The 12,096-nt window shown below is 38.3% G+C and overlaps 1 protein-coding gene across 3 annotated transcripts in view; it reads left to right on the top strand.

Moving 5' to 3' along the window:
- The window catches only part of KCNK2 (potassium two pore domain channel subfamily K member 2), a 107,725-nt gene extending 95,855 nt beyond the window's left edge, over nt 1-11,870 (top strand). For all 3 annotated transcript variants that reach the window (XM_018085389.2, XM_018085390.1, XM_008932941.2), the window contains one exon: nt 9,653-11,870. In XM_018085389.2, the coding sequence (XP_017940878.1) occupies nt 9,653-9,970 (318 nt within the window). In that variant the 3' untranslated portion in view covers nt 9,971-11,870. The remainder of the gene's footprint in view (nt 1-9,652) is intronic.
- The last annotated feature ends 226 nt before the right edge of the window (nt 11,871-12,096 follow it).

Raw genomic sequence — 12,096 nt, 5'->3', positions numbered from 1 at the left:
ATGAGTTCAACGGGTTGGTCAAACTGATGTGATGGAAGTTTGTTCCTAGAAAGCACTGAATTAGAAATATTTGTGGGCGACAAACATACTGTGAAAGCAAGTGCATGCAAAGTCATTTTACAAGGCAGTGATTAATAGGGGTGACAATTTTAACATATGCAAGCAGGGGATCATTGAGTTTCTGTAGGAAAGTGGTACTACTGCTGCAGATGTTACTAAATGGTGTATTACTGAAAAACAGTCCCTAAATTTGAGGTCTGAACTTCAGAAAGAATGCAGAAAGCTGCAAAAATGGCAAGAGAAATATCCAAAGAGAAGTCCATCTAGCATTAGGATGGTTTTCTTCCAGTACATCCCAGATGTGCAGAAAAGTTTATTTGAGAAGGAATAACCACAATCAAAAAGATGATTGTTTCTAATATTTTTTATGAAATTTGGAAAAGTATAAAATCTTTGTAAATACAATCATATGTCTTCAGTCAAATTTGACTAGCAACAGGACAGAAAAATCCCAAACAAACCTCAAAATAAAAGCTGGGAGTACAGTCCATCTGTAATATCCCTGAGTCTCAGAGATGCATAAAGAGTTATATTGGTGTAAGGAGAAGGTAGAAATGCTTGACCTGCTTTTGAATGCAATTTGATCTCTTCCCTTCTATGAGTTTAAGTCTTCTGGGCGTTGTTCTTAAACCTACCATAGCAACAGTCTGCAATGCTGAGTTTCTCTATCGATCACTCTTTTACAAGTCTGCTGTAGTATTATGTGCAATAATGAATAAGAAAGAACATCTTGTTCTGAGAGTCCCAGGGAAACTAATCTGCTGATGGTTTTGACACTTTTTTGGAGATGTCGAACCTCGTAGTTTTGTGTAGTTTGGACATGTGATGACTGCCTAACTTCAGATTCAACACACACACACACACACGCATAAAGATAACATCTACACTCTTGTCTTGCTGTGATTGTATCTATATTGTTTATATCATCCCTCTTAGCTGGGCGTACCAAAGTCATTTAGGGACTGCTGTTTTGTTATTGCATATTAAGTACCAGGTCCCAATGTGATGCTGGTGGGGTGTTGATTACAAGAGATATGCTGCCTAAATACACTCCCATGAGGAGCAGCACAGCCTGTGGTTCTTGCTGTGGGTATGGGGACACTGTCAGTGTCTCTCCCGAGAGCCCCTGTGCCTGGCCCTGCTCTCCCACAGTGCTCTCCCTTGCCTCACCATACCAAATGGACTGTTGAGGGAAGACAAAAATGCCTCCAGTGGGGGCTGCATGCAGCAAGGGAGTGATGGCCTTGTTGAATTCACGAAAATAAAACTAGAGCAAGTGACTTATACTTCATAATAAGAGAAATTTATTAAAGAGAGATCAGTTATAGCAGTGGCATTTCTTGGAGTTAATTACCCATAGAGATTCCTGGAATGTATGTTATGATACTTTACATTAAGAAATCTTAATTTTTGGAGACAAGATGTGATCGATTCTTTAAGTTACAGTGACAACTATATCTGTGATTTAACTTCATCAGTAGTATTTAATCCAGAGTCTGTTCAGCCTATGTCTTTGTGATTAACATTCCTGAAAACTTTACATTTTTTTTAAGATAATCTCAGTGTTTGGATATTGTTAGGAAAATATACCAAAGCATGTTATTAATAGTGAGTGTATGAATTTGATAGCTGTCTTGAGGACGAGTCCCCAGACAAAGCCAATTCAAGCAGAATGCCTTTGCAAGAAGTTGTGTTGATGTTGAGGAAAATGCTTTGCAGTTGTGGACAAAAAGGACTGAAGAAGCTGTGGAATACCTTCCTTCATAAGGGATGGATGCAGTTGTAATACTAGTGTTGAACAGCCAAAGGGAACTTCAATATTTCACAAAAATATCACTCCAGTTATTGACATTAGAAAGTTCAGAAAGAAACAGTTTTTGACAATACTATGCAGTTACTATAATCATTCTTTAGTCAGTACCAAGTCAAAATTAAAAGTCCTTTTCTATATTTTCTTTAGCACTTTTTTATAAGATAAATAAGTCCAATGAGTTTATGAAACAGTTGTTGTCTCTTACCTGTGGGAGAAAGCTAAGGCAGACTTTCAACTACCTGTGGCTTGGGTTTCATTACACTTCTAGTATAGTTCTTAATGATTGTTATTTCTGGCTGCAGCAAAGTCATTGGCTGTACAGTGCAGGCAGAGAATATACACTGTTCTCCCGAATCACCTTAAGCTCAACTGGTAGAGCTTTATGTAAACCTAAGTAGTTTCTTGTGGTTAATGCAGGTGGACCTCATTCACTCTCATCAGGTTGAAAGAAGGGTTGGATGGCTCTCTGAGGTAGATGGAACCACTAAATAGAACAGCTGATTTTGAAAGAAAAATGTCAGTATCTTTTTTTTTTAATCTTTGGAATTTAATAATAAAGCAGAACATTAGGGACTGAGATAATCAGGCTGATAACTTGTCTACAGTATTGAGGCACACACATGTGCAGCTCTATGCAAAGAGGTAGCTGATGAACAATATTCAATAATAGGTCTGAGGAGATACCTAGCGTAGGACTCTTCATATTTATGGGGGGAAAAAAAAGATAAACCAAAATAAATGTGTTGACTGAAAGTATATCTGGTTCTAGTTTTGCAGACATGATTTTTTAAATATAATTTTTAGGCTGTTTTTATTTTGTTGAATTAGACCAAGAGGACCATTTCTGCATCTACCATCTGTCACATCTCCACAAAACATATTCCCACAGCTGCCACCATAGATGTTCCTCTGCAAATAATCAAACTTCATGAGCTCTCTGCATTCCCATTGGAGAATGTGGTTTGTTTCATCCAAGGCATCAGATGTGCTCATGGAAATTATGTGGATGAAACCAAAAAATAATTGCTCACCAGAATGAACTCACAAACATTGCTTATTACAGGACCGAATAATCCAGTTTCCATCAGGATAGCATTGTTCCCAAAACATTTCTGACCACCATGGCTACAAAAATAAAATTCTCTGTGTAATTGAAACATTACTCCAGAAAGTAGAAATTTCACAAAGTAGAAAGTGGAGAGTCAAAAACTAAGCCGTTCCAGATATGGGGTAGAAACTGGAATACTTTATTGAATGCACGAACACAATTTAAGGGCCTTGGAGGTTGGACATGTTAATGAGGAGGACGAGCTATGTTATCTAGGGAATTACGCAAGTTTTTACTAAAGTTACCCAATGGGTTGATATTTCCCTCAACCAAGATTACATGGGGGGAAGAGGATTAAAGGATTTGGACATGGTCTGATACAATCATCTCAAAATCCTTTCCTAATTTCCTGAAGGAGCCGGGTTAATCCATATGTTTGAATTTTAACAAGTCTTGCGAGGAAGGTCCAGTCCTTCAGGTCACAGGATTTCTCTCAGCTTCTGTTGCCCAAGGTTTACTGCATTGACCCATTAAGCTCCTTTCTGCAGATATTTTCTTTTGGGATCCAACAATAGAATCTTTTCCCCTCTAATATTTGCCTGAAAAACAGAGGGACATGTATACCAGGTGAGGGAACAAAAAAAGACTTCACTTATTGTTTAATGTGTGCCATTCACTTCGAAATGAACATCCGCTAGCTTAAAGACCTGGTGTGGAAGAGTTCTCTGCTACAGAACTGAGGTCCTGACAGGATGAAGGAATACAAGTTGGTGGCTAAACACCTAGGAAAGTTCAGCATAGGTATCTCGTTAGTGCCTGTTTTGACCATTTTCCTTCACCCTTAAAGACAAGTAGAGGACGCTCCTCTCTAAATACCTGTCCACAAAATACAGTACAATGAGATTTGGGTATATACTAATAATGCTATAATTACAGAAATACTAACAGCCAGATAATTGACCTGGGAATTTATTTAGTTAGACTACACATGAAATTCCTTTAATGTATGGGAAATGCACAGGATTCACTAAAAATATCTGTGAAACTTGTCTTTTTCTCTTCTGCACTCTGGTCTTCTTTAACCTATAGACAACTGCTGTGGCCAACAGCAGCTCAGGTGAGAAAAGGTGGTGTATGCTTGCCCAGAACTGCAAGAAAGTGAGATGGCATGTAGAAAAACCCTTCTGTGCACGCAGGGATGAACTCATCCAGCAGCTGAGATGTTAAACCTATCAACCCTCTCTGTACCTCCATTTTTTTAAAAGGAACAATTTCTGTGAACACTGGATGAGTTTCCTGAAAGCTAAGACAAAATGTTATGTACTGTACTCTGCTGCCTGCATAATGTGACATGTAATGCTCTTTCTAGTTTTGTCTCTGAGTAGCATATCATGGAGAGGTTAATTGGATGTGTTATTTTTAAGTAACAGGATAAAGTACACTGGAGAGGAAAAATGAAGCTATGAAAATTCGGAGAATGCATTAGGGATAAATGTTAGAAATTATGTACTGAGGAACATCTAGACTGTTAAGAATATTTGCAAGGAAGGCCACTTTTCCCCCCCTAAAATGTAGTCAAATGGAGACCTCCGGCTCACCTACTTGCTTTTTAAATTCAATTTTTTGGCTTGCACTAGCATGCTCATCATAAAATGTATGAGTCCTGTAAGCCAAAGGGAAACAACATAAAATACAGCTACGAAAGAAAAAGCTGCACGTATTATTCAGAAATATATGTTTTCATTTTCTTGCATGACATATATATAATGCTATTTTTTTTCTTATTTGGTACTCAGTGGTTTAGTTCCTCCTGAGTATATCATACCTTTCATGTCATATATCTGAGTTCCATCCAAGCAGGATATATTTTTTCCCACTCTGTAAATAGAAGTAGATTAACTGGTTATACTGTAATGTTTATGTGATGGGATTTTTCAAGAATCTCCCTGAGAAAGAAAAGCAAAACTAAGGTAAATTTAAGTTAGGCAAGTGAACATTCATTTTGGCCTATTTAAGGAGGTCCTTAATTCCACTTGCATTTGTTGTTTGTTTTTTTTTTTCCTATTAGGCACAGATATGGCTTAATTCAAAGTCCAAATTACTTGTGTAGAGGTTATGGCTACATGGCTTGTGCTTTCCAGACCACACTTAATAGGATGAGTGGTCTTCCTGCATGGTGGGCAGATTTGTTTGTAAAATTATTTAGATATTTTTTGTAAGTGGAGTGTCCAAAAAGATTCCCAAACTCTGGACAAGTATAAGGGATTAGAGTAAATGTACTGAAGAATGAAGCAGGTTCTTCGGTATGTTCCAATGTTTTTTTAGTTATAACAGTAGCATCCCCTTGGACATACTTGCATTTTGGCTTATGCTGTTGGCCTTTATCCAAGTGTGGAGATCAGGTAGACAGTGAAAAAGCTAAAACACTGGCAATGAAAATGAATAGGAAGTTTTGGTCCTACTAGAGATGTTGAGTGAGAGCCAGTTTTAGGGCATTATTCATTTAGATGGATTTTGGCAAGAGTAAGTGAAGGAACGGTCGTTTAATATCCATGGTTTTTTCCTAGTTCTGTTGAATTCAGTTTGTCTGTCTTGGAGTTATAGTGGTGATAGCATATGTGGGAACCATTGGGTCATTCAGGAAGTTCATGCAGTATTTTTTTGTTGTCTGTTTGTTTTTCACTACACAAACTCCTCCCAAAAACCCCGAGTGACTTTAACAGCAATGAGTAGACACAGTTCAAAATTGTTTAGAGGCAATTTCTCATTATAACCTGATAGAGTAAATGTGACATTTCCAACACAGGTAGACAGAGACACCTTGGCATAGATATTTGGAGATGCTACTGGAGATGACCTGTGGTATTTGAGACATCCCCATAGGGTTGTCGGATATGATGCAGATCATATGGGATATCCAGGCAGTGGTAGCTGGAGGCCAAGCATCCTGTGCTGGGCGAGGAATTGAGTCAATGCTGTTTATTTTTTAGAAAAATATCTTTGTGAGTTTGTTTTGTTTCTCCTTTGTTTGTTTAGTTTTTGTTGTTGTTGTGACATGTGCTGTGTGTAATATTTAGCTACTATAAACCATAATTCTTGAGATCTTGTAATTGAGACCTCTCTTCACTGGAATCATAAGGCAGTAGGGTCCTGCTTTGTAACTACATAATGAAGTTACTAGCTGTTGATATTCAATGTAAATAGGTTTGAATTGATACTCCTTGTGAAGTATGCCTAACACCTTGCAGCTAATATGGCTTTTGATGTGGAGTAAGTCAATTTTGGAACTGGGCTATGGACTATGTCCTATTACTAGTGGCATTGCAGCATTTCTAATCCTGAAGGCTAGGAGTGAGAAGCACCACCAGATTAGTGCTGCTTAGTGTATGGTTGAGTCAGGTGAGTCAGGTGTTATCACTGTGACATGTTTTTCCTATTGCTTTTGAAATATTTTTTGACATTTAGCCTTATGTTAGGTACTTAGTTGTCAATAAATTCTGTGGCTAAGAAGCCTTGTCTTCATGACACACTGCACTTCATGTCACACTGCACCCAACTATGACAGCTGCAGAGTCTACAGAGCTGTGTGCTGTAATGAGGCAAGAAAATTGCAGAAAAGTAAATAATTGTTACAGTAGGTAGGTATGTTAAAAATGTAACTGTTTTGAGCAGCACAGGCAACTGGCATTTCAATCACTTTGCATAAGACATTTTGTGGCTGTCACCACCCCGATGAAGAGGAGCTATAATGCAGTGTGATAAAATACCCTAAGGACAGAAAGAACCTGAACATATACAAAAATGTCCCTATGGATCAAGGAGGGATAAAATTATATAAGCAGGTGGCTTATGTACACTGGTAGTTAGAATCTTCACTTTTCTAATAACTTTTTGTGCTTGAGTCCTTAATTGCTATGGAATTGAGAGTTTTATTCTGAAGAAGTAACATTTTTGAGTACATTTCAGTTTACACAAAAACTAGAGGGGTGAAAGTAGTGATGTGGGGCATGCCTAGTTAAATGGCACTGAACTTCTAGTTTCCTACGCATGCCAATTCCCTCTGTTTTACTACTAATGTATTTCAATTATGCACATTTTTCAAGGTTTTTTTCTATGATTTTAATATCAACTAGCATCATAGTTTTGGTTTATGGGCAGACAGAATTGAGTCCACCATGTTAATGTTCCACATCACCTTAATTGGAACAAGCCTATTTCCAAAGGCATATTTATTATGTTCTTCAGCTGGCTGCAAAATTTACTTCCCAAAAGAAATCTAATTAGAATTTGGTCATCAGATATCCCAACAACTACAATTTCAAGATGCTCTTGAATAACTCTGCATGCACAAGAGCTAGCTACCTACGGTAGCAAAGGCAGCTTGCCCTGTGTGAAAGGCCCATCATCAGCATACATTCTGAGTCTATTCTAGAGGTTACACAGACTTGCTTTCTTCAGAAGCAAGGCCAGTTGAATTTTTTTTACCGGACAAAGGGAAGAGAAGCGGGAATTGGAAAAAAAGGAGATTTGAAAGAATATGGGGACCCAGTTCATGGCGGTCATAGCTTCCAGTAAGTTGCCAAGACACAATTTTAAAGCCTAGTAGCATCTCTTGAATGTTACCATACATAATGCCAGAGATGTGTGCCTAAGCAAAATAACTGGTGTGGTAAATGCTTACACAGCTGGTGAGGGGTACATATATATATATATATATATGCACATATACCTATGTAGAGAGTAAAATAGAAACCCATATACTGGCTCTTTGCTCCCCTAAACAGAAGCATGCTCCAGAGCCTGAGCAGTCTGCCTTCAGTAAGGCTTAGGAAAAGGGCAAAACTGCCCCAGGGTGTACACTGGTACTATTTATCACATTTTTATTACTTGTTTACTACAAATAAAAATATTGTGACAGCTGAAATGTTTCAACATTGCATATTTCATTATTTTCAGATCTGAAGTGCAGTGTGTCTGATCCTAATTGCACAATTTAAATACTAATAATCATTCAGCTAGGCGAGTCCTCTGTGTATTACTGATAATAATCCTTGTTTTAGAAAATGTACATAATGGGTCCACGTTCATTATCTGTGTAATTCACTGAAGTGGAGACAAATGTAATAAAATGACCCCTGAGTAAAGAGACCTTTTTGTTTCAGTTTTGGAAAGGGAAAATTCCCGTCACTCCTGGATGAGCTGAATAATTTTTGCCTTCATTACACTCCTGTTTTCCACTGCAGTGCAAAGCGTGAATAAGCCTGTGGCCACTTTTCTTTGACGGTTTAGCCCCCAATTTTTCTCTGCATTAATTCTTTTTTCACTCCAAGTCCAAGCTTGCTTGCCAATGATTGAAATTCTGGTCTCAGCAGGACCAATTAGACTAATTTTTTTATGTGGGTTAAATTCTCCTGAAATGCTTTGCTTTGGAGTTGTATTTATCAGTAGTGAATTTTCTCTGTGCTATACCTTCCAAGTATTAAGCTGCATTCAGAGCAGAGATTTAAAGAGAAACAATCTATTTCCTTTGCACTTACAATGAGATATTGTCTTTGAAAGGTGCCTCTGTTAGTTACCTATATAACTTATTTAATATTGTAACAGTGGTTTGGTTGAAATACAAGAACAAAAATATAAGTAGTATATAAATTACAGTCCATAGTTCATCTCAGGCTATTATCTAGAGGATACCTCATTCTGTATCTGAGGAAAAATAAGGATAATTTGGGATTCTGTGCCAGCAGATGCCTCCCTCCCCCTCCTCAGCCCCGCACCCAAAGCTTGGGCTCAGTTTTCTTAGTACTGAAACATTGAAATAGTGGAAGGAAGCCTTAAGAATTTAAAAATTATGGTCATTTTCACTGAAATTGCTTTAGCCTTTGCCATAAAGGCTGTCAGACCTGTAGAGTTGGAGCACAGGAACTGAGCAGGCAGCAAACATCTATGTACATTTGTGAAATGGCAGCAATGCTACCAACTGGCAGCTTTCTGCCAATCTGACTGGAGACTTGTGCATAGCAGGGCAAATACCCCCCTCCAGCTGTAAAGGAATTGCACAGCAGCGGCAACAGGCAGGATGCAATCCCTTTGTGTGTGATCGATAAGAGCTCTCCAAGTCCCAGGCTGCAATTGAATTCAGGCTGCTTTGTAGAGTGTCATTTCAGTGGAGTCAGGGTGGTAAGCAGACATGTCGCTGGAGTGACTGAAACTGTTGCTGTACTGGTGCTACATTTGAGCAAGCACAGAAAAGAGAGAACACAAGCAGGCTGAAGGTTTCTTTAAAAAACCTTTTCTGTCTAAATTTAGAAAATCCTCTGCCAAGTCTCCCAGGGATCTTTCCAGAGATGGTGAAAGTGCTCATAAATAACCCCACACCCTAGTAACAATACATAACACAGCCTAGATTGCTGGAATTTCAGCATCTCCTGACCAGCTGGGTATTGTGCAGCTGTCAGGGCTCTGCAGCTTCCCTGTAGTGCTGACTGCCTATAATGAAAAAAAAAAAAAAAGAATAAAAGAATTTTACTGTGCTTTAGGAATTGTTTTTAACTCTTACTAGTGCAATATTTCTCCCTGTTTAGTTGCTATCAGGAAAAGTGTGAGAGTCTGTAGCATGAGAAATATGTGCTGGCAACAGCAGCATTTTGGCAGATCAAAGGTCTTGAGCTTAAGCAATGTCTAAAGTCCTTGGCCCTGTAATACTTCCTTTTTTTCCCTCATTTTTGCCATAGGTAGGGGAGTTCAGAGCCCATGCTGCAGAGTGGACAGCCAATGTCACCGCTGAGTTCAAAGAAACTCGAAGGCGCCTGAGCGTGGAGATCTATGACAAATTCCAGCGGGCTACCTCTATCAAAAGGAAGCTCTCTGCAGAACTCGCCGTCAACCACAATCAAGACCTGACTCCCTGCAAGAGAACACTGTCAGTCAACCATCTCACCAGTGAGAAGGACATCTTACCAGCTCTGTCAAAGACAGACAGCATTTACATGAATGGTTTGACACCCCACTGTGCAGCAGAAGAGATAGCCGTTATTGAAAACATTAAGTAGCTGTGACTTTGGATCCCAGCCCTTGGGAAGCTCTCGGCTTAGACTAGCCATATACATTTTTTCTCCACCCTGTCAATGATCAGTGCTAACAGCATTTTGTATGTGTGCATGAGTTCCACAGAAACTACAGTCCAGAGTTACCATCGCATCTCTTCAGAGACACCAAGATGAATGGCACTTCTGTTTCCGAAAGATGCTCGAACAAGCAATGTCTTCTGCCTTTATCTGCCCAGACTGTTCTTCACTTCTAATGTGCCATATGGCCTCACGAATGAATCACACTTGTTTATGGTAACAATGTAGCTTTGAGGGATCAGTCCTTAAAATTTCAGGGTCTACCTTACTGAGCCTAGGAATGGACCGTTTCTGGACTACACCACCTTTGTAAATGGCAAGAAATTCTTATGCAGCCTTTTACCTAAGAAATTTTTGTCAGTGCCTTATCTTTTGAAGAACCAGAACCTCTACAGTTCCTGTATAACTTTTGTTTGATTGTTTACTTTTTTTTTTGCATGAGAAATGTATTTCATTTAAGCTTTCATCCTTCTTGAAATGATGGTGTTTCAAAGGTGTCTGTCATGAGGATACCAACCAGCATGAATAAATGCCAAAACTCAACAATCATCAATTGATGATCTTAGCTCCAAATGTAAAGGCACTGCAGTTTCAAAAGTTGCAAACATGTCCCCCAGAATAATTTTGTTTTACTCAGGTCCAGCTGATCCTTGTTCACACTGACTGGTAGAATTTGCAGCATTTGTAGACCCTTTTCTGGTCTTATTTTTCCAAGCAGTGTTCAGCAGTTATTTTTCTCTGCATCAGATGTACCAAAAAATCTGCAGCTTATCTGTCACTAAATTATTTGGTAGATGACAAGAGCAAATAAAAATTATGGTTTTGATAAGAGGCAGGGGAGGCTTTTAATTGCTGTATTCTAATAATCACATCCAGAAAACAATGCAGAAGAATACAGATATTTTTAATAAGCATAAACCTGCCAGATGCTTGGTATGAAAAGGATTCTTAACCTCCTTTTTAAGTCAAGTCACACCAGAAGCCACACAACGTTTTACCCAAGAATCCTGCTGGAGTGCTTTCCTGAATGTCACAGGGCCTGTCTGTGCTGGAGTTGAGATTAACATGGGAATGCAATTGAAACTGGTATCACTGTGACTTTCTACATTTCAAATTGAGATGGCTCTGAATATAAGTGCAGGCATGAAGAAGAGCTGATAAATAGCACAATCTGAATACTGATGATTGTTCAGACAGGACAGGTTGATGAGAAGTGGATCTAAACCAGACTATGGGTTTTCTTTATTGGTTTTAAGAAAACATTAATTTTTTATCATCTGTTTTGCTTAGAGGTGTACATGAGATTCGGAAGAAATGCAGGATGGAATGGATAATTTTGCATTTTTTTTTTCTTATGTTAGTCTATTGTAACCTGGCTGTACATAAAATGAATAGAACAGGCCTTAAAGAATAATTTAGGCCCTGTGTAAATTAAAAAAGAGCGGGACTTTGCTGATTGGGCATGATTCATGTGGCAAATCTTACAGCATCTCTGACCATTAGATAACATGCAAGACATGAATGTTAACGTTTTTTGGATGCTTAGCTTGTTTTCTAATAAATATAAGTTAATATGTAAATTCAGTGTAAATATCAGTCAATTAACCTTTACAGAGAGTATGCTTTTAAAACTAAGGAAGTTCCATGACACAGCACCGAGCAAAGCTCTTATAACAAAGATCCTTGTTTCCCCAGCACAGTGTTCTGAATGTCCACATGGCAAAGGTTCTTCTTGCCATGTATAAACTGTGAATTGTAATGAAAAATAAAGTTTTTAATTAAAATAAGCTTTTCTGAATCTCCTGCTTGCTACAACTGGAATGCTAAGAAATTATTTGTGAAACTGATTTTTGTGCTTTCATTGGTTACAGATTACAGCAGTTTGCCACCTGCTTTAGTTTAAGCTGGTTTAGCAATAAAGGCTTGACTCACCTAGCACAAAAATTACTATTTTTTTTGTTTGTTATTAAAAATAATGTTCTTTGGTTGGTGTACCTTGAGTTTCTTGCTATTTTGTTTCAAAAACTTATTAGGGTGAACTTTCTCCTATC

This window comes from Manacus vitellinus, unplaced genomic scaffold (assembly GCF_001715985.3).
Source record: "Manacus vitellinus isolate BGI_N305 unplaced genomic scaffold, ASM171598v3 scaffold_8_pilon, whole genome shotgun sequence".
Classification (NCBI taxonomy): Eukaryota; Metazoa; Chordata; class Aves; order Passeriformes; family Pipridae; genus Manacus; species Manacus vitellinus.
Note: the sequence above shows the minus strand (reverse complement) of the source record. Positions and strands in the feature narration are given on the sequence as shown.